Below are 23,772 nucleotides of genomic sequence, written 5' to 3' on the forward strand. Positions count from 1 at the left end.
CCCCTAAACCGCCCCGACGCCGACGCCAAGGCCAAACGTTTCTCTGACGACGATACCTACTCTGTGAACGCAATCTTTCGGTCCCCGTGTTAAGACAACAACCGTCATGAAATGACAATGAAACTTGCTTGGTTTTTGAAAGAGCGAGCCATCGTTCTATCAACTATCTGGAAAGTCGCAGTGCTGGGAGAGAAATGTAATTTGGCAGATTTTGCTTTGAGAATGACAAAGAAAATGAAATAAAAATTGTAACAGTATTCCAAATTACTCTTGTTTCTTCGTTCCCCGTTCTCATATAGTGCAATTGCCACATTACGCGTGCATTTATTGGTGTCTGTACTCCATAGAGGTGAGCGCATCTGGTATTATACGTGTGTGTGTATAATATGTACCTACTGTTTAACCTCCTACTTTGACAAGTTAAGCAGCCCTTAAATCTCGCTCAGTCGAGACTGTAATTTATACGCCCTGTACGTAGCCCGCGCCGCATTGCTTGTACCCAGGGGAATGGAATTTCACTGGCTTCCCCTCGGCGTGCAGAGCGAGGGCGGAGGCAAAACGTCCCAGGGATTACATAGCGATAAATATACAATCGGTGCATAGTTGAGGCGACATTCGAGGTGGATATACCCTCGGGCAGCCCTCGTCTACACGCTAATGGGTCGCACCTTATAATGGCAGTGTAATACCACCACCACCACCATGCAAGCTGATGCGGATGTTCACGTTTCCGATTTTGGTGTGCAGGATTCATTGAATCACCTCCGAATCACGCCTCCTGCGTATAAAAATCAAAAAGACAAAACTACGAGCAGGCAGTATTCTTGCACGACGATTGTTTATTGAATTCTGGTTAACGTTACTGCATTTCTGAGTCATAATTCACATGCCATTATACATTGGTATTCTGCATTTTTATTACAAAGAAAATTACACCACCAGGCAACATGATATTCACCCCCGCCCAGCTACATAGCATATAGTTTTACGATAACAATACCACAACACGGAATGAGCGGGGCCACCGTGATTCTGTCAATTAGGGCCTAAACTTTGGCTCGACACACGCAGCCTTCAAGCTTGGTATTTATTTATAGGCGCCCCGCACGTAGATACAATCTGTGTAAATACACGTTATACGTATAATAAGCACGTGTGTATAATACATTTATATGGTATATACAGTAGTATATATATACACATATTATATATATATATATATATATATATATATATATATATATGTATATATGCATATACAGATGTATATAATATATATGTTTAATGTATGCATAATATTACACGAATAAATAATGAATGACATAATTAATAAGGAATAAATACTTACAAATGAATACATAAATATCTTGAATAGCTAACTTTTTAAATTCCTTGTAGATTAGATGCCTGCAGTTTTCGTTATACCCTCAAGTTTCTCTTGCGTTAGGTATGTCATCTCGTGTTCCGATGACGATTTACGGATGGAAATGTTTATCATCTTATATAATACACACAACATACTCGCTAGTTATATCAGAAGTCAAACGCACTCGTAGAGCCGCGTGAAAACCATCGGGACTCGAGTGGGACTTGCGTTATTTTTCATAGATATCGTGAAACCCCGGGTGTAGCTGGGATTTAATAAGCTTTGCTCTCTTTCACCGTCGTCAATAGGGATTGTTCGTCGAACATGTATCGCCGATCGTTACAGAGCCGGAGTACACGAAAGATGCACGGAAAAAATGTAAGTTCTAGACTCACTTCAACTTCGAGTCAAGTTCAGCCTAATTCTTATACATGTCGCAAAGGACTTTCTCCATAGGAGTGTTGCCGATCGTCTTGTGGAAGTAGACCAGCTCAACTCTCGTCGCTGGAACGACTCGCAAAAGGGGCAGGAGAAGAAGGAGCCTTCCAAAGCGCGCCGGGTTTCCCGGATGCTGAGCTCTCGCGTGCTGCCCGAGCATAACTTGAGCCTGATCCTGAAGATTCTCTATTTGACTGGGGTCCTTGAGGCCCCGGGTTTCTGCAAAATAAAGTAAAAAAAATAACAAAAACAAAAAACTGGATCGATATCGAAGCTCCTCACGCTTGCCGACCACCGACCGGCAGATTGACGGTAAAAATTATCTCACCAGGTCGAAAGAGGACGATGGCTTTCATGCAGGCGAATTCCGCGGGGTCTACCATCATGGCCTTGTATCTGTGGAGGGTGTCATGGAGATGTCTGACGTCCGCGGAAACTTGAGTGGACTTTCCGACACCCGGGTAATGCAGCCCCTGGTGGGATTGGAGCGGCGGGGAAAGCGTCAGGGCGGCAAGTTCGGCGGCACTGAACAGCGGCGACGACTCCAAGGGCAAACACCACTGGACGGCGTTTAAGAGGAACAGTTCCGACCATGCCTCCTCGAGCAGTATTACTTGATCGCGAAATGGTAGACTGGCGAAAGAGGGAAGATTTTTGGCCCACTTAACGGCCATGAATAGTAATCTGGCGCTCGTTTCGTAAACGGTCTCGACCGTCGTCGGCGAATAGAGGGCGGGAAGCACCGGCGGTAGCTGAGCGCAACCGCTGCGCTGCGGAACGACGGGTTCCTCGTTTGTTACGTCGATGCTATCCTCGGAGCCGTTGCCTTTGAGGAGACGAGAGTAACCAAGTGTCAGAGTCGAATCGGAACCAATGGGAAAACACGATAAACTCAACTCACCGTCTTCGGCTTCCTGGCGCGGTGGCGTCGAAGCACTCGTTGAATTCGGGGTCGGCGCAATGGATGGCAGAGGTAGGGGTGCCGTGTACCTGGCCATCGCCAGTGACACCGGAGGTCTGAAAGAATTGGTGAAACTTTTTTTTACTGACAAAGTTGTAATGCCAGGGAAGAGGAGAAGAATTTGTTACACTGGTTCACGGGGGCGTGATCGATATTGTATACGGCCGCGGTGAGACCCGACGACGCACTCTGCACCGATAATTCGATTTTCCAGCATCCCCGATCGTTCGGCGCAATACATTTCATCCTACTAACTGTAACGAGTACGAGAATCCAAGTATAAGATTCGTTTGTTTCTGGAGCAGCGGTTTTGTTTGCTTAGCATGTATATACGTGATTTGATATTCCACATCGCAATTAACCGTTGCGATTATACCGGAAAATAGTATAACCATCTTTTTTTCACAAATGTAATCAAAACCCGTTCAAATTTCCGAAACGAAAAGTCTCAAGTTTACATTCCGCGACGTTTGCCGTTGATGCAAGTCCCCGCTCGCCACCGAAGTAGGGTTAAAGGTGACTCAGGTAAGCTGTCAGATCGAAATAACCTCCGTGGTTCAAAATTCTCCCGAACGTTTCGCGGAGGTATGAGAAACTTGACGAACTTGGAACCCACGTTGCAGGGTACTGGAAGAAGCCACCACCTTGGAAGCGGCCCGTTGCTACCAAAATGGCGGTAGCGTCCAGCAAAAACTTTGCTTCCCTCTACATGGAGCTCTGCAAACAGCAGCGGCTTCGGCCGCTTCCGGTGATCAGCGTTACTCTGCCTCACAGTCTGGACTTTACAACGGACCGTGTCAAGATGGAAGACTGGGGGCCTCTCTTGAACTCCCTGTCGCTTGATCACACTCTAAAATCGGTGAGCGTAAGGAGCCGGTACCAGTGCCGCAAGCCCCTGGAGGAGGTAAACTCGGAGGTCAACAAGGCGAGAGCGACGGGGAAGGCGCCGGCTATTCTAACGCGGTTCTTGCTCGAATGGTTGTCCCACAGCGTGGGTCAGTGCGTCAGGAATTCACCGGCGTTGACCAGCCTCGAGCTCGAAGGCATTCCCCTGCCCCCCGACTGCCTCGCCGTTCTCTGCGTCGGCCTGGCATCGACGAACACCCTGAGACACTTCTCGCTGCAGAGGTGCCGCATCGGCGACGGTAGCTGCGAACTGATATGCCGGACCGTCGCCGACGTCCAGAGCATAAGGTCCCTGAACCTGGGTCAGTGCGACCTGACGCATCGGAGCGGACCGACTCTCGCGGCGGCGTTGGCCAGGCAAAAGCTGATGCTCTACCACGACACGTGGAAGGACTCGCTGCGGTATCGAGAGCCGAACCTGGAGGCGATGCCGGGGCTGCGTCGTTTGACGCTAAACGGAAATCCTCAGATGGGGGACCTCGCGGCTCGCGAAATAATCGAGGCGATACGAGACAGCCTTTGGCTGAAAGCCCTTGACTTGCAGAATTGCGGGATCACCGACAGCGCGGCCTCCCAATTTTTGGACCTTCTGAACAGCAACCTGACCCTGGCCGTTGTCGACCTGCGATTGAACGCTGTTCAAGAACAAATTTTGCAGAAGATATCCAATAAACTCGAGGCCAACAATGGCGGCGCCTCATCGGAATATCAGTGGATGTGCTTGCCGCAAAAGGGTAAGTCCGCGTCGGTGACGACCGCCCAGCGCCACCTCAATCCGGATCGGGGCGTCGCCGCCAAGACGACACTACCCAGGTCGAGAAGCACGGCCAGCAGACAGCCGAAGAGGCCGTGTCGCCAGATAGCACCTAAGAGGGCGTCAACCGCGACCTCGGGAACCGGCCAGAGAATGGACATCAAGCCGAGTACTACACCTTCACCGAGCCTGGCAAAGCTGGGGGAGAGCGAACGGCCAAAGATTGCGGAGAACCTTCCCCGAGCTTCGCTCCATCTCGATCTCCGCGGCGAGCTTTGTCGTTCCTCGAACGCGGATGGTCCAAATCCCGATAGCGGGAGGGATAGCGAGAACTTTGTCGACGAGTGCCCGGAAAACACGGTGAAAAACGAAGCGAGCCCTGAGGTTGACGAAATACTTCGACAGCTGATCGAGGCCAAGGCGCGACACGAGCAACTGTCCGAGGAAACGAAGCGGAACGACCTGCGGCTGGCGGAGGAAAAGCTGCGGCGAGAAATAGCCGAAGCGAAGCTCAGAGCCTTGAACGAAAACCTCGCGGATCTGGAGGCGGCGCTGAAGATGAAAGAAGAGGAGACCCGTGGCTACCTTCTGATCAGTCAGCAGTCATTGGACGAGATCTGCTCGACGTTCGATCGCCTCCTCGAGATGCTGGACAGCGTGACGAAGAATCCGAACACGTTGCAGAGGAATACCGACGAGGAATCGGTCGCTCGAGAAACGATAAAGCGGCACCTGGCTCGCCTAGTACGCAAGACCAAGTCCGAGAGTTTGTCGCGCAAAGTTTCGCCCGAAGCTAGGACACACGGGCCAACGGACAATTTGCGGCCCGAACTAATAACCAGAAAAACAACGAGGTCAGAGGCTAACCTTCGCACAACTCTTCCCCCGATATCCGTACCGATGCACCTGGAGAAGAACATCGGCGACAGCCCTGATCTCATGTCCCCCCTTCGCGAAACGAACCACTTCGAAGATGGGAAACTCCACGATTCTCCCGGGCGACGAGCGCGGGCGATATTTGCCCAGATAGTGAGAGACGGATCACTTTCGACGATCGGCTCTCACGTTGGTTAACTGCAGCCTAGAGTCGAGGCGAGGCACGGATGGCGAGAGGGCACAAGGGAAACGGTTTGAAAAATTGATGTGACAAAGTGGCGGTGCAACGGGATAACAAAAACGGAGGACAAGAATTAGCCAATTGTGAAACGTGTATAAAAAAATTGAATATAGGATAGGTTTTTTTTTCTTTTAAATTTTAACAACCGCTGGTATAATACATCATATAGTACGACGGTCCATGGTGTGGATTTGAAGAACAGGAAACTGACGAAAAACGTTGCCGTTAAAGCGTATAACAGTTTTTACAAACATTTTACCGATTCTTTGTTAAGCAAATAATAAATGCTGTTGTTTTTCACGAATCGACGCATTGTGGGTACGACAAAAGAACCATCGGACTCTCGACCTCCATAAGCTCGGGCTAGGCTGGCTCGTTTCAAGTTTACTTCACATTAGACGAGATCGAGTTTTCGTTACTTTCAGTTGAGTTACTTGCCGGGTTAACCCCGAGCGTCACGACGACGTTCAAAGGTAATTTTTAACGACTAACACGTAAAATGATCCGTCGCAGTAGCTCTTCGACCGCGACCACGGCACACGCGACGTTGAGCAGAATATCACTGGCAGGATCAAAGATGATCGGAGGCTCACCTCTCGCCTGCATACCTTGTAATACCTCGACTTTGTATACCGCGTGCCTATGAACCAATCGAAGCGTAGGCATCTATCTCTAGCCTTTAGACGGCAGCTTTAAGATGGCTAAAGAGTATTTGGCCCGGATTTGTGGATTCGCGTACGAAATAGCAACAGACTCACCCAAACACTCCGACAGCCACAGCAGCTTCTCGAAGCGCTCGGTCCTGCTCCATTTCGACGAGAGCTTCTGGTCTGATGGTGGCTGTGTTCCGAGGCTGTCTTTCATTCTGCACGGCTGCAACAAGCGTATTACTGACGTTATTGCCAATAATTACTGCAATAGAGAGATGACAGAGATGCGATTACGGCTGCGGTGATAATAATCGGTGTGTATAACAGATATTATCATATTCTGTACAATCGGTGGGCGCAAATTTCGCAATATGATTTTCTCTATGGGGGCAGTCAACCGACGCGAAATAAAAATTCGACGGATATCTGGGATATTTCCCTGTCAAATTTTATCGCCAGGGGTGAGCGGTGAGAAACAAAATGCCGAGAACAGCCAGAACCAGACAAAACTTGACCCGACGGGGGGCTGAGAGGAGGGGGACGACTGACGGAGGCCGCGGCCCCAGCTTCGCAGATATCGAGGTTCTGCCGATGACAGGCCTTCGTGTATCCGGCATCAGATCCATTGTTTCCATCCGATATTATGTAATTCCCTGCTCGCCTTTTCTCAACCCTCCGATAATATAACAAGCCTATCAGTCGAGGAGATTAATAATCATTTTATTAATATAATCCTATATGGTGGCTCTTCGAATGTGCAACGTGTGTCTTTCCATTCTACCGTCGCGCGAAAATTCCACCTTTCGTTGTCTAACGATTAATATTCGATTTATAATAAATATCTACCGAGAGAACTGAACCTTTACCCAAAATTTTTTTTTTCTTTGTTTCTATCAATCCTAAATTAATACCGGTACCTTTGGCAATAATGTGCATCTCGAAACCACGCCGAGTGGCACGTATATGCTATAAGCGAGATAGGGTGTCTTTTGCGAGAACGAAACTGCACGAGCGCCGCAATAACCACCGAGTTGATGTCATCCGAGCAAAGCGGTGGTGAGCATCGTTGCTTTCAGCCCTTTGTGCCAGTTTTTCGACACATTAAATTTCTCTCGCCCTTTTTTGTGCGTCTCCTCTTCCGCCGCAGGAGAGATAAACGCTCCTGATTTGCATGAGCTGGCCAGGCGCAAGCCTGCGGCTGCGAGGACTCCCCGTCGCGCTTCTAGCTCAAGTTTGTTTCCTCCAATTAACCCTTCGGGCAACGAGACACGCGACCATCGCTAACGAGTGGATTTTTCGCCAGCCTTAAGGGCGACGACTACGGAGAAGCGTGAGGCGATATACCTACATACTGCGCTCTATAGGTCCGCTGTGTACTTATTGACTGTCGCGGTGGTTGAACCGCGGTCGTGCCTAAATTGCTGCGCTTCGCTAATAGCTCCAGCATTCGTCATGGGCTAACGAACGATGTCCAAAAAACCGAAGGCTAAATCGTTGAACGAGGAACTTAGGCGATCTAGTGAGCACGTTGAAGACCGCGTCCTTCGTTCGTCGTTGGTAGAGTCATCCACCCAGATGCAAATAATATGACATGCCTGATGGATGCAATATGCTTTAACTCTTTTTGTTGAAACGAGTGTTGTTCAAGGGTTCGGGAGAAGGCGAAAGCCGTGGAGGCATGCTGCCAATTCTACTCTTTGCCCGATTTCCCGATTTCCCAATTCACCCAACGATTCACCTCCTTACCCGAGACTTGAGGGGCCCGAATCCAATTTCTTCTCCCGATATCCAACTTCGGCTATAAAAAAGTTACCGCCATTCGGCAAAGGAATGGCGCGAAATGAAACGAAGGGTGAAGACCGACGAGGGGGAGATGCGAGGTTGCCGAGATGGGGGGGAAAAATGAAAGAAATAACGCGCCCTCGGGTATCGAGACAATCTGATTGTCAGAGAAGGAATTTCGGAATCTTGGCTGCACCTGACTTGTGGAAGATCATCCGGTAAAACCGGGAATCGAGGGTATTTCGTCTACTCGTCCGATTTAGAGTTTTTTTAAATATCAATATGCTAGCTTAGATCCATGCAATATTACTTACCATCTTTGTTCATCCCCATTTGTATGCATTTCTTAAGACGGCAGGCTTGGCACTGATTTCTATGAGCTTTGTCGACAATGCAGCTTCCAGTGTTCGCCTGACATCTGCATCGAAATAGAATCATTCATCAATTCGATACGTTCCCTTATCAAGCTGCTGGCTTCAAGTGTTCAAGCTTTATAATGATTCATCCTCATTGCAAGGCGAAACAAGGCTTCTGCGCATTGCCTACTCATAATTATAGTTATGTCATACTCACTGTTAAGTTCAGTCAGACAAATTGATCAAATTCTAACAATAAGCCGCTCACGCTACACGTGTCAAAACAATGTTTGCGTAATAATTAATCTCGATTCTTATGTAAATTTCCCCATCGTTCCCTGTATCTTACTTAACACCAACAATTGTTCAAATTCGACCTAATTTTTAATTGAAACAATTGAGCCAGTCTAAGCTGCTAAATAAATTTGTCATCCGTAAATCGGGGCGAAGATGATCGTTATTAGAGAATTCTAAATTCCTCGTCTTTTCCCCATTCTCACAAGTAGAGGTCGAATTTGTGAGTAACAGTTTTATTTATTAACTTATAAATGTGCATGTTTGTTCGACCATACTTTTATTTCTATTATAAAAATTACTCGTATAATGTTAATATTGTATCAGAACAAAAGAAGAAATCTGTTGCAGACGTTTTTATACTTACTAAATGTTTATTTCTGTGAAACTATTTGTTGAATTTTGCATCAGGTTTCATTATACACATCACGATACACGCGAAATTCTTCTTACTGCTGTTTGCGATATTATATTTCAAATTTCATTAAAATCTCTGTTTAAAAGAAAGAAACAACTTCCAGAAAACTTGTCATATTTATGAATAAAAAAATATATTTCTGTCCGCATACGATAAATTGTTCATCCGATTTCACCCAAGGAATTTTAGGGGCTTCCCAGACTTGAATTCGATCCGGTTCACAAAGAATCTGGGGAAATTTACTAAACTTTTCATTTTTTTCGGTACAGCACTCTGCTTCACGAGAGAAAAAGAGAGCGAGAGAAATTGAGAATTAATTTTAGAGATTGATCTTCGATCAGATGGTGAACAAGTGCACGCAAATACTGCCTCGCGATTCGGACTCGAAACGTGCAAGATCTCGAGTGCCAGGTTCCGTCAAGGCTCGAAAATTCGTTGCACTGGATGTGAGTAGTCCTGACGCTCGGTGGCCCGTGCGGAAGAATTGGCGTTAAATTTCATTACTCTCGTTGTTGGGCTAACCTCGTTATCCCAGGGTGTTCGCGCGAGGGCCGAAGCGACCCGAGTTTTGTCCCTGGGGGAGCTGCGACGCGGCGACGTACTCGTTCACGTACTTACCTAGGCTTCGTCCGCTTTTAATCCCGGAGTAAGTACGTGTAAGTTGTATACAACGGGTTCAACTCGACACAGCATAATTTCACGTTTTTTTTTTACTAATTTTCAGAACTCTAGAAGGGTGAAAGAAACTCGTCCAGATTTTTTCTTCATTATTCAATAGTCTTTCAAACGCGAGGCATCGCTCGGCGAAAAATGTAGATATGAATTGGATAATTTTTGTGTCCTCATTAGGGCGATTTGAGTTAACGTCATTCGCAAAGTAGCGAACCTGTGATTCACGCGAGGGTAGGTATAGTATCTTGTCCCGGTGCATTGGGGAAACGAGGAGGGAGGCAGGAAGGCTCGTGGCGCCCTGGCATGGGGCCCACAAATTGATTTGCGTTCACACCCCGACCGGGACTCCCGCCCTTCACCTACCGTCACCTACCCTTCAGAACCACATCATACATTTATTTACCCATCTCTCTGTCCCGTTTTCGTTCCAGCCCATTCTCCGCTACACGTACACGTACTACCTACAACTTGGATTCTATCTCGCCGAGGCGTGCCGCCTTATTGTTTGCTGCATCAAGCCGCGCTCCAGCTACTCCGCCCAAACGAAACCCAATGCACGTGACTTTCTTTGCTTTTTTCCGTTTAATTGCCCCGCGCGTCGTTTATCGCCGGTATCCTAATTCGAGGCCATGCCTCGTTTGACTTTCGACAATTTGTGGGAACGCGTGGGAATTATCATCAATTTGAGAGAGATAAAAGATTTGTCATAAGCCGTGTGATAAGTGTTTGATTATAACCTGTGGCCGGAATCACGTAGTCGGGAATTTCTGTGTGGGCTTATTGTTAGGGTAGGTACCTAGGTATAATATCTTGATGGAAATTGACAACAAACCGGGTCCGCGAATAGGCAACAAAGCGCACCAATTATACCAAGCTCGGTTGTATGCGGGGTTGTACGAGATAGTTTGGTAGGTAATCCAACGATTGCGGGGTAAGCGTCGCGCGTCGCGGCGCGTCGGGACGCATCTGTCGTTCGGATATAACGGCGTCGACTGGCACAGTCACCCTCGACCGTCCCGGTAATTGGTTATCTGTGCGAAGGCTCTTCAGTCCTTAAATCTCCATTGCGGCAACGAACCGTGCCTTAACTTGTACTCTTCACCATCCATGCGCCATATGACCGACTACGAACGAGAGGAGTCATAGGTATCCACCGCGAATTACGCGTATCGCCTTAATCTGAAAACCCCCCATCGTAGCGTCGCAACAGATGCAAAAGAGTCTGCGAGACCTTCGTCTCGAAAAGATCGTCCCCACCTACCTACGACGACGCAGGAGTTTCGTTCCTGAGGGGAGAAGGACCGGATAGCAATGGTCGAAGCGGAAGGTTGACTGATAAATGATTTGGAGTGTGAATGAAAATGAGCTTGACTCAAATCCCGTATAAACCTGGCGAAAGTGAGGTTAGATTTACCGGAGGAAATCCCTCCATCCCGGTAGGCATTCCTTTTCCGGTCACGTTCAGGACGCGATAGAGAAAATATTCATTTTTCAAACCGGACTTTATTTTCTACGGACTCGGGCGAAGGGTCGACGATCCTTCGTATATCGAGTGCATCGGCGCTGCTCTTGGCCCGGCCTGCACGGCACCTTGAATCCTATACCAACGCACACATGCCTACCGATCGTGAGACACACAGGCGTATGCGTGCGCCACCGCGGCCCGTCGATCGAACTCACGGTTGAAAGGGATTCAATGGAGACGGATGGTGCCTCCCGAGGGACGGGTTGTTGGCTCGCCAGGCACGGGGATTCGATATGATACCGTGAGATGAGCACCATTGTTGCCGGCATTAGGATGATCCCGCTCGACTCTCGTGCCACATGGCTCCTCGCGTCTACGTATATGTATGCGTAACGCGGACTCAGTTGAAGCGGAAACTGGTCAAATTGTTCTTCGACCTATAGGTACTCTTATCTGTCTTGGACCATAGATCGCAAAGTCATGCCGAATTTTCGACGGCGTGATTCGGGATTATTGGCTGTTACGGGATCTCGCACTGTAACCGCATGTAAAAAAATTCTCTCACCTGTAAATTAACTTGCGGCGGACGCTTCTCTTGAAGAAACCGCTGCATCCGTTGCAAGCGAGAATTCCGTAGTGCTTCCCGGAGCTGGTGTCGCCGCAGACGACGCAGATCAGGCCCAGAGTCCGGGGTGGTTTGGCGCCGTGCTGAGGCTGCTGCTGTACCTGGCCCATCAAGTGAGGATGCCCGTTCCCGAGGGCTGTCAAGTACGGTGATCTCGGGGGAGGAAATTCCGACGGCATTCCTCGGCAAAGCGGCAGAGGACAGTCCTGGACACCCCGCGATGCGTAAGGGTCCAGACTCGACGCAGACCCGGTAGCTCCGAGGGGGCTGTACCGCTCCGGAAGTCCCGGTGAAATAACGCTACTGTCGCCCGAATCTGTAATGAAAATTCCGGATACTTCCTTGAAACGTTAACACGCTGAACATTGGTCAAGATGTTTCTTCCCTATACCGATATGGAATGCGATGGATTCTCAAGCGGTCGCTTTCCGTAATTCCCTGACGCAACGCGTAATTGTATCAAGATTCGGAACGTCTGCTCCCGAGACACGTGCCCGTTATAGATGTAGACCACACCCGCTGCGGGCTTTGCAAATGTACGCTTGGATGTATGTATACCACATAACCACATAAGAGAGTGTATGTTCATCGTGGCGTTAGACAAACAGGCTGCCGCGTTCAAGACCTTCGATTCCTGCTGCCATTGTTATTATTATGAAAACGAGTTCAGAAACGAGGTAACAGTTGGGTAAACTGTCGAGAAGACTATGCTACGCAGGGATACTCAACTCGACTATGATAAAGTATGATAATGTCATGTAAGAAACACCGGCGGAACGTCAGCTTGACTTTTGTCCTCGGTACCGCAGCATGTCAAGCATGTTTGTGAATTATTGGTAACCATAGGTAAATAATTTTATTATGAAATCTACCTACTCACACGATTGGCGTTACGGGAATGCTGGAATATCGACTGACGCTATTTTTTGCCGGCAGGCACCAAGACTAGGTGACCTGAAAATCAGCTTACAGAAATTTGCGGTCAAAGTATTACCGCGTATCATACACGTACCCGTATCGGTATATTTTTCATACACATGCATAATACATGTATTTTTTTTTCTCCGTCAATCAAGTTAATCAGTTAAGACCACTCTTACGAAGCAATTCATTTCCGCTGACCCGATCAGTCTGCCGCACCCCCTTTGGCGGGTAATCCCTAAATCTCTTTCTCGTGCTCGTTCAGCGACGTTCTCGGCGTTAGTAACCCCATTGAAGAGTAGGAGCGTATAGGACCTCGTGAACCCCCGATTGATTGCATTATAAGGAGTCTATGCCATTCTATGTTGCAGGGGCGAGAAGAGGACGGGGACGGCCTTTACACCCCCGGTTCCCCAATTGCATAAGAATTAATTGCATTTATTTAATACACATAAATATATAACGCCCACACCTACAATCGTAGCACTTTGCCTAATATATACTACGGCCTTAGCAAGTGCAAGGGGAAGTGCAGGGTGTACCTATAACGCTGCAGAGAAGGAGAAAAACGGACGCGTGCTAATTTCAGGTTATACTTAGAACTGTAGGTACACGTGGGAATGGCAACAAGCTGCTGGTATAATGGAAAAATGCATTCAAAAAATCACAGATTTGACCGCCTCGAAGAAGTAGGAAATGTACGCTGAAATGTTTGCAGCCTTTGTAAAAGTGTAAGGATCTTTTTATTTGTCATTTCTATTCTGATCCCAAGGGCTCACGCAGCTTTTGCGTTCAGAGACTCCGCATCTCGGCTTCTAATTTCATTCAGCTCCTTCTCTGTAAACAATATTTACATCGGGAAATGGGGTTTTGGAAAAACCTCAAGAAGTACGAGTAAGTAACGCTCCTTCCCATGAATATGTAGATTGTAGATATAACTATACAGATTTTTCCCTCCCGCGACGATCGGGGCACGACCCCAAGGATAAAATTATTCCAATCATTGCGAGACTGCTGTACGTTCGCGGCGGCATACTCAGCCTGTAGCTCGCAGCTATAATATAACTGCCGGAGTTATTAGTCTCGCTGCTGATTTAACTCCGCAATTTGATGGGATTGTGCCTGATGTACGGTTGTTTAAGGGGTACGAAGAAAATCACAAGACCTCCTTTTACTACTTACTTTAGACTAATTTTTCCCACCGCGGTGTTTATAATTCTGATGGAATATACTCTGCGGAGCACTGAGCCCAAAGAACCGATCGACGTTAAATAGCGCGATAACGTAAAACCCATTCTTCGCAAGAATTTTGGTTGTTTGTCCGTATGCCCATATTAACATCGTGTAGGTAGGTACAAAATGTGAAAACACCTGCAATCCGCGTGCCGACACTGCTATTCCTCCGAAATTTCGTCGGATCGACACTGAAGATTTTTAGATTTTTCATCTCAGATGCGATTCAGAGTAGAGTTGCCTGTTCGTAGCCAAATGCCATGCAGGCTTAGAATTGGAGGGGTCGCAGGTGGCGTCCCGACGTCCCCCAAACTCCGAGACTTTCGAGGCGCACCAGCCACCACCATTGATATGCTAATGAAATTTAACGCTTACTCTCAAACCAGATGTGAGTTCAGGACTGTCGGGGCCCTGGCTTGGCGCCGGGGAAAAAATTGCATTTTATGCTCGTTAAAAAGCGAGTCGCGTGCTTAGTGGAACCGAACCACTCGTCGGTTAGAAATCACGCCGTTAGTGATCAAGTGGTAGGTAAGTATAAGTAAACGCCGGTCCGCGGATCCAAGTGGATCATTTGGCGGCGCTTCATGCGTGTCGGCACCATGTAAACGCCGTGATAACGATCACCGAATAAGGCTATAGAAGCTGCGGAGGTAAAGCAGAAATTGAATGCGGTACAACGCGGTTAGTATTTGCCACGCGTAGCTTTTCGCCGAGTGAGGAGAATTCGATTACTCTAATGGCATCGCCTGCACTCGACCCGAGATTTCATCTCCTCGATTCGCACAACGCGTGGTATAAAGTCGGGGGAATTTAAATAATTTGGCGGGTGGACCGACGCTGATTTACAATCATTCCGTATTCGTTATTAAAACCAAAGCTGCATACGTGAATCGATCGCACCTGTTAATTTTTCTTGACTCAATTCATCCGCGTAACAAATTCTTATTTTTCTTTCGCTCTTTTGCTTTCTGTACAAATATCTAAGGCCGGTTGCGACAAGGATGTGTACAAAAACGTCGTATGCTACTTTATACGTATACATGCATATGACGCGGAATTTGATGTTGACACAAAACGATGACATTCGATGGTTTAAGGTGAACGATTCTTGGGCAACATATTAATACACGCATAAGTTATAATTTGATCATGCTCGTTTTTTGCTACAACATTCGCTTATACTGCACAGCTGCTGTTCGGTGAATTGCGTGCTCGATATACCTTCGCTGGTATCTTTGTCGAGGTCTGTGCGTATGTGTAAGTCGAGTATACGATCAAGCCCGGATCTTTGCAGTTATTCGGAATCACCACTTGATAAAATATACGTAATACAAAAGATGTTTGACATTACGTACACAGTATTGATAACACGTGTCTCGAAACATTGATAATCAAATGCAACCGCCTTACGATAACTATTCTCCAAATATTAATCAGAGAATACCTAGTAACTACTTTCGAACTATGGCACAGAATTGTCCATGGCATCTATTTTACGATGTTTACAAACTCACTGATTTGATTAAATTTCAACGAACATTCACTTTGCACTCCGCACCTGCATTAGTATAAGCTTTGTTACGACTAGTTTTTTAAAGCATTTAAAAACAATATGCCATTACAATCCAATATCATTGAGACCCGATATCAATAATTCAATTGACGATTCGGTGATCTATTTAATTATATTAGACGACATTACGGGAATTTAAGTTTTTACGGATCGTTTCGCCCACCTTGAGAGTAATAGTTTCATGAATCTTTTGCAGACTTTTATTGCAGGTAGGTGCACTCCGTGACTCGTGCCGTCGTAGCGACCAAACCCATCGCGGTACAAATAAACGAATGGTACAAGGTTCAAGTTATGGGTAAGTATTGTAAATAGACGAACCTCGCCTTAGGCTTAGAGGACTTCCCGGACTTCGCGGATGTTCCGGACTGCTGGCGTGGTGAAGCTGTTGCGACTGGCCGAGATGATCTCCGGCGGTACCGACGGCCGTCGCTCCATTCATTACGCCGTGGCGCCTGGACTAAGCACTTTTCTGCAAATGAATAAAAAGTAATCGCGCGTAACAATGCGAGCAGCAAATAACTATAACGTACAGACAGTGCTGGTTTGTAGGTCGTTTAATAAAACTTCGTCAAGACAAAAGAATGTTCTGTGTAAAACGAATTTACTTAAAAGATGTAGGTAATTGTTTTATGAATATTATTAAAGAATAATTCCTGATAACTTGATCAGTGCAGCAGATAATTTTAAGCCAATTGAATGTCTCTTATGGATTCTGGGACCATTGATATGGTATTCTATGATTCAGAAATTAGAGAGCGGACCACGTCAACATAGACGAACCGAGGCATCGAAAGATCAAATCTTGATCGAAACACTGTGAAACTGAACTTACTTTTGATATCGGCACGTGTGTGTCACTGATTTGAGAAGAACTCGCGTGTATTATAACACTCAACGACGGCACTGGAGAGTATACGGATTTTCAGCTTGACGCTAAAGTTTGACAGCGATGACGACGATGGTTGACTGACGTGGCGGGTCTTCCTGATCTGATAACAAACGACGACTGACCGTCTGCGTGGTAGCTGACGGAGGAGATGCGAAAGCAACGGGCGACGCGACGTGTACCGCGGATTGGTCCGGGTCTACTTTTGAAGGCGGGATCAGGTGCCACTGTGGGAAAAACAAGAAAAACGGATCGGAGGATTTAACCTATAGCGGCTACGTTTGATGTGGCGGCGGCGGGCGTCTCGACGCCTGCGCTTCTCGCCGGTTCGCTCTTCGGGGGGACCAGACTCAGAGCTCGGGCTTGGTCCAGGGACAGCCTCCCTCCACTACCTCGGCTATACCTCGGCAATAATTGTTGATCGTTGCCTGCAAGTAGAAAGACGGAGAAGGGATAACAGAGAACGCGGAGGATGGAGGATGGAGGATGGAGGATGGAGGATGTTATCGGACCCGGGATGGAGGGAGAATGAAAGATGAAGAGCACGGAATGAGGTTTCGCGTTCACTGATGCCGTCCGAGATGAGACATATTAGACCGAGATGGCAACTTACTTTTCAATTCCAGCACACTATGTAGCTGAGCTGAGAATAATTAAATGCACCCCGTATCACAGATAGTCTATCAACGTACACATTTGACATACCCTTTGTCAGCAGAGACACCAGAATGTCTTCCTCGAATATAATTAACAAGATTAGGACCATGTGACCTAATGTTTTTTCGTCAGCTATCTTAAAATGGGTTGTTGCAGGTACTTCGATTTTTTCAAGAGCAATAGGTACCCCCTTGCGGGTGAACGGTAAATATTGTAATATATATACCGCAGACGAGTAATAACCATGCAAGCTAAAGCAGTAACCATCTGTTACTTGCTTCTCAACGAGGTCGACGGATATTATATTTAAAACTGTACAGCTGCAACTATGCCGCTAACCACGACACCGTCATAGACGTTTAAGGTCTATCGCCGTCAGATCTCATGGCTATGTAATACCTTATGACGACTATGATGAATTCAACGCTGTAGCAGCGCGAGGTGACGCCTCACAGCACCTGACTTAAAGAGGTCATGATTTCATTTTGAGAGACTATAAACGGAACTGATGCGATAAAACTGTATTACTGAAAAAAGTCATCCAGACAACGGTCCTTGAACAGATTGCCCCCAAAAAAGAATAATCAATACATGTTGGTATGAGTGTTCTAAGAAAGATTTGACTCGGTTTTTGGTTGAGACCAAGAAATGCATATCTTGACTGGTGGTCGATAGTTTGCCACACGGAGAGAGAGAGAAAGAGAGAGAGGGAGAGAAAGTTTAACAAACAAGTGGAGAATCTCTGCTCGACTGCGGCTGCCGCCATGCCGGCTCTTCGAGCTCTGGCCAGGACGGGATCGCTGGTTGCGGGGGTGTTGAGCCTCGCCACAACCTTGGCTGTCGCGTCGTGCCACGCCCCATTTCATGGGAGCAACCAATGACGGTGAAGCGTCGCGATGCTACACTCCGCCAATAGGATTACCCTCTGACCCGGCGTTTCGCCAGCTGCTGACTGCATCCCAACCAACACTCTGCCGAAAACCCGGGCAACTCTGCAGGGAACCAGGGGGCGAAACTCGGTGTCAGCTGCTACGGGCGGAGACGCGACCGATTTTGAGTTGGAAAAAGATGAAGATGACAAAGAGGGAGGAAAAATAAAAAGAAACCGATGCGGGGAAAAATTGAGTGAAATTTTTCTAATCGCACTATAGATATATCCGGTACTTAGAAATACCCCTTTACATTCCTGGAATGAAAATCATCCGGCTCGAAATCATATTTATCACGAATTGCCAAATAGTCGACTAATTATAAAGGTCTGTAGATATCGTAGAGCAAACTTTGCTTCGTACAGTGAGAGTCGACGAGTCCTTTTTACGATTTCCACCTTCAGTAGATACTTTAATTGTGACGTGCTCGAAAAGTAAAGGATGACCAAGTTTCTCAGCCCCAATTCCTATGTTTAAAAAATAATGAAACGAGTCATATACTAGCCACCCCTGGCATTTGCTGCGTATGCGATGGTTATGCTAAGGAGCGGGTGAAAATGGTGTCCCGTACATTTCATCGGACCACTGAGTATGGCTCACCTGTCCCTCCAGGACGAAGTCGGTAAAACGTCGATGGTGATATAATTCTTGCTCTTCCATCCTTGATTTGACCCCCCCCCCCCCCCCCCTTGAATCCGCTAATCGTGAACCGATCCCCGTTTTTACAATTCAAGCTTTGCACTACATCTCTGGAAAATGAAGGACATGAAGGATCAGGTTGGTGAAAGTATTGGTTGGATTTCGAATAGCAATTAAAAATTCAACAGATTAGAGTGTGTTACAGTGATCAAACTATTTGATGTTATATCCTCGAAACACCAGCGAATTTTGTAAAGACTGTTCTCGTTACGCCACAAGTGACCAGCAAAATTATTGGATCGAGAGGTCAATTGAATAGCATTTATTCTGATACGTGCCGCTCAATTAATTACTACGCTAATTCCGTATTCATCTTCTGTTGGCATGATTATACTTTTGTTACATTAATCAGATGAATCAACAAAATTGAGTATTTTAGGAAACACGATGAAAATTGTACTGCAAACCGATAGAGAATATCGATTCTGGAGAGTTAGCTTTTGCAAGTCGGTATGGTATATACGTTGCGAAGATCCTATAAATTATGATATGCGCTATTCCATCCGTAGTTCGACTGTACCTGAATTGTGATACGATCTAAATTTACCTAATGACTACTTCACCAATTAATTCATTTTATGGATGAGCACGAATACTATGCTACATTTACAAAGTTAAGTACGTGTAATGAAATTTGAAAATCTGACAGAGTTGCATGGCATACAGCTATCCATCGACGATGGGTAACATCACATATTCGGTACTTGCAAAATAGTCGATTTTATTTGTTCATAATTTATTTTTCGGTTTTATTATTATTATTATTGCAATTGTGATTTTCTCGAGAACTATCAAGTATCTGCCATTCGCAAAAGTTAAATATTTGCTTGTCAAAAAAAGTGAGTAATAAATAAACACGCACTGTGTTATCCTCGACAACGTTATCAGCCGTGTTCAATGTTTGTTATAAAGCGGGAGCTGCCTTATCAACCCGAGGGCTGTTCGCCATAGGAGTCGATAAGGAAGAAAATTGCAAAACACCGGTGTCACTTAGAAAGTCGTTGGGCAGAGTTTTCTTTGGGTGGCTCTATTGAGAGAATCAAATTTTTTATCATACAAGATTCTACATGAAACTTGCAATAATTTATGAAAAATGAGACATAATTTTACGCAATCCGAATTACAGATTATACGCTAAAAAAGTACTCCTGTTAATAAAATTCTGATTTTGTTTCAGACATTAATTTTGTGACAATGATAGCAGAAAGTTTGCACTTTTGTTGCAACATGAAAAGGAACATCAATATTATCAAATAGTTTTAAATTTAGTTCAATCGTGAAATACAACAGCAATTAATATTTCGAATTTTACATGTTGACAACTTGAATTAAGTTTGTAATCAGTAATTTGAGTGTAATAAAATACGAAATGTAACTGAGTGGGTGCTCAAATACTGTTACACCGATCCTTACTAGGTAAAACACAAATATACGTACATAGTTCAGCAATAATTTCGCGCTCAAGCGTATCGTTTGAGAACGGATATTTCGATGATTATTCAACTGATCGCCACGGGCCACGGAATGGTCGTTAAAACTCGCGAATCGAGAATCGATCTAAAATACTCATTCGAGGTAATAAGGTTTAAGCGCGCACATACATGTAGTTCCCACATCCCCGTGGCGCATGTGAGTGTGTAACGCGGCCGCGCGATGCCCGCGATATCCCTCCGCAATAATGCAACAGGTTCGCACTCTTCCGAATGTTACTCCGATTTCGAAATCTCGTAACAAATTCTTCATGACTAGTCCTCGTGTTTTCGCATCGCGTGGTTACGAAACCGGGAGTGAGTAGATACTTAAGATACTTTCAATTTCATCGACTGCGTTACTTCGCTCCTGGTAATGGCGACAGAGAAAGCAGGGGTTTGTATTGTTTTTTGAAAAACTCACCATCTCTCAACGCCGCATGCCCGTTCTTGTTTCTCTAATGTGAATAGACTGGCACTCTGTGTCCGAGGCAGAAGTTAAAATGTCTATCTGATAGTTGCAAAGGCAATAAAATCGGTTGTGCAACGTTTCCAATCGCTACCGCGACGGCCGGGAGGCGAGGGGGAGGAGATATCAATCCGCCGTTGACAGTTGACGATCGGGTGAGTCCGCCATTGTGTAATTTGTAACGGTCGTTTTCTCGCAGACCGCGCGATGAGCGAGAGTTTCCTCCAGATAATTATGGCAAGTTTTGCGTATCGGGACGTGTCATGAGGAAGGAATAATGTCACGATGAAGGAGTAATGCCGCGGTGTGCAACGATTCTTGCCTGCTTGTCATATTTCGTAGGTTTTTTCGATCGCGGCAATCGGCGACAACGCATCAACGCCCGTTACAGTCAGGGTACAGTCTTCCACCGATTCGGTGAGTGAGAACACTTTGGATCAGTCGTGGTTACTGCTTGTTTCCTGCTAGGCAGTAAAGATGTAATGTGGAAAAATCGTTTTAATAATAATCCAAATACAAGGCCCGCCGTTGTGAGTAGTCGTTATTATGAATATAATCTGCGTTAGAAGACGAGCAACTTGTGCGACTCTCGAAACAATCGCTGTATGCATGTGTTCGAATTATTGCTGTAGGCTGTAGGTGAATGCGTATACAATTTTTAGCTAGCCAGAGTTATTCGCTCGCATGTTGGATACACGTCCTTTTCTTTCGTAGGCGACTCCGTAAGTATAAAGCTTCGAGCGCAGATCCTAACCTTCTTTCGTTAGTATAATATTCTTCGATCGCGGCGCGAACGACCTTCACGCAAATAAATGTATACGTCGTATCGTTCTGCGTACCTACACGGCTTTCCGATCGCGAAGAAAGTCCGGGTGAATGTAAACATTGCCTGCAAGCAAAGTCACCGGTGCGAAATGCATTCGAGTCGCAAAAATTATAATCACTGTACACAAACCTGAAACATCTATATTCCGGAAAACGTATGCGCGTATGCATCACAATCTCAGAGAAGGAGGTATTTTACAATTTAAGTGGAGTATTTGTGTTTTAAAAGTCTGCGGACAGCCCTGGAGATAGTCGATATTTTAGTGCAAAATTTTTTTTTTTCAAATCACTTATAACCCAGGAGGATATTTAATATTTAAGTGTAAAAGTTTGTTTAAAAAATCACCCACGACCCAGGAGGGTATCTAATATTTAAGTGTAGAAGTTTGTTTAAAAACTCACCCACGACCCAGGAGGGTATTTAATATTTAAGTGTAAAAGTTTGTTTAAAAACTCATCCACAACCCAGGAGGGTATCTAATATTTAAGTGTAGAAGTTTGTTTAAAAAATCACCCACGACCCAGGAGGGTATCTAATATTTAAGTGTAGAAGTTTGTTTAAAAACTCACCCACGACCCAGGAGGGTATTTAATATTTAAGTGTAAAAGTTTGTTTAAAAACTCATCCACAACCCAGGAGGGTATCTAATATTTAAGTGTAGAAGTTTGTTTAAAAAATCACCCACGACCCAGGAGGGTATCTAATATTTAAGTGTAGAAGTTTGTTTAAAAAATCACCCACGACCCAGGAGGGTATCTAATATTTAAGTGTAGAAGTTTGTTTAAAAAATCACCCACGACCCAGGAGGGTATCTAATATTTAAGTGTAGAAGTTTGTTTAAAAAATCACCCACGACCCAGGAGGGTATCTAATATTTAAGTGTAGAAGTTTGTTTAAAAAATCACCCACGACCCAGGAGGGTATCTAATATTTAAGTGTAGAAGTTTGTTTAAAAAATCACCCACGACCCAGGAGGGTATCTAATATTTAAGTGTAGAAGTTTGTTTAAAAAATCACCCACGACCCAGGAGGGTATCTAATATTTAAGTGTAGAAGTTTGTTTAAAAAATCACCCACGACCCAGGAGGGTTTAATGTTTTGGTGTCTTATTTATTTTTTTAAATTTCGCCGACAACCCACGAGGGTATTTGATATGATGGTGCAGTCCGTTTTTGTTTTTTATTTTTATAAAATCGCCAACAAACTAAAAGGACATTCAATATTTCAGTGCAGTGCAGTGCAGTGGTTTTTTTTTTTGTTTTGATTGAAATTCGTTAACAACACAGGGTACTGCCATAGTTTTCTGAATAATTGAATAAGTTATATATGGCATTCCGATTTTCTTCTCGAATAGATGATATCTGGTAATATTATACCTATATGTACGAGATATCAATAGGATCAAGTCCCCACTTCGCGTTCTTATGTACGTACTCTTCTACTTATACCTTGTTCACACGCTTCGGGTAACATTTCCTGCACAAATTTTTGTGACAACGTCGAGTAATATTAAATACCTGCGGATAATTTTAAATAAAAGAATTAGAAACATTATTACGAACTATGGCGGTACCCAATTAAACCAAAATGTGAAGTGTAATATCATGACGCGCGTGGAGTCACTTTTGCTGCTTGCGTCTTCCCGAGGAACCGCATGTTGGATACCGTCATCATTTCTCCAACACACGAGCAATGTGACTGGACCGTCTGAACCATGGGGGTGGCTACGTCTCGCTCTCTTTTCCTGACTGTCATGCTGCGACGAACGACGTTGGTGAGGTTCTGTAAAGTCAACAAGCAGAAGAAGAAAAGGGCCGGTGAGCTTCGCATGCTAATAATAATTCATTCGGCTTACCTGCCAGGATCGCTTTGAATATAATTAGCAGCGCTGGCAGAAAAAGCCGTCGTAACTTATCTATTTCTCCCTCCTCTTTCTATCGCAGGTAGCGTGGCGGTAACAATGATTCGTCACATTACTGTACTCTTACCAATTTGCCAAACATGATTCCGTGGATTACTTAATCAGCCATAATATTGTTGTATTTGCAGCCTTTATAATTTTTTTCCTTCTTTTTTGACCCAACTAAAATTCAGTATTAACTTTTGTGAATAGAATTATTCCATGTATAAAATACAGTAAAATCAATCTAGAATGTGAATAATCCGTTCTTTCCCTACAGTTTCGAAACGGTAAGTTTAAACCACGGTGCGAGTGATCTAGCATGCCTGCCAGTATGCGAATGAGTGTCGTTCGCTTTTCCAAATAATGAAGTTCCACATTGGTGGACTGCGAATAGAGGTAGGGG

General features: G+C 45.4%; 1 protein-coding gene across 2 annotated transcripts; it reads right to left on the reverse strand.

The window, feature by feature from the left end:
- Window positions 1–1,632: 1,632 nt before the first annotated feature.
- Window positions 1,633–16,831, reverse strand: LOC124414585 (photoreceptor-specific nuclear receptor-like). Of its 2 annotated transcripts, none has more exons than XM_046895560.1 (8): window positions 16,364–16,831; window positions 15,850–16,000; window positions 11,745–12,120; window positions 8,289–8,392; window positions 6,301–6,415; window positions 2,706–2,821; window positions 2,133–2,630; window positions 1,633–2,023 (listed from the first exon to the last, which is right to left on the reverse strand). In XM_046895560.1, the coding sequence occupies exons 2-8, from the start codon at window positions 15,968–15,970 to the stop codon at window positions 1,785–1,787; spliced, it is 1,569 nt and encodes a 522-aa protein (XP_046751516.1). In that variant the 5' UTR covers window positions 15,971–16,000; window positions 16,364–16,831; the 3' UTR covers window positions 1,633–1,784. The 2 variants fall into 2 exon arrangements, with proteins under 2 accessions (XP_046751516.1, XP_046751515.1); XM_046895559.1 differs by having other exon boundaries at window positions 11,745–12,141.
- Window positions 16,832–23,772: the final 6,941 nt, after the last annotated feature.

This window comes from Diprion similis, chromosome 14 (assembly GCF_021155765.1).
Source record: "Diprion similis isolate iyDipSimi1 chromosome 14, iyDipSimi1.1, whole genome shotgun sequence".
NCBI lineage: Eukaryota > Metazoa > Arthropoda > Insecta > Hymenoptera > Diprionidae > Diprion > Diprion similis.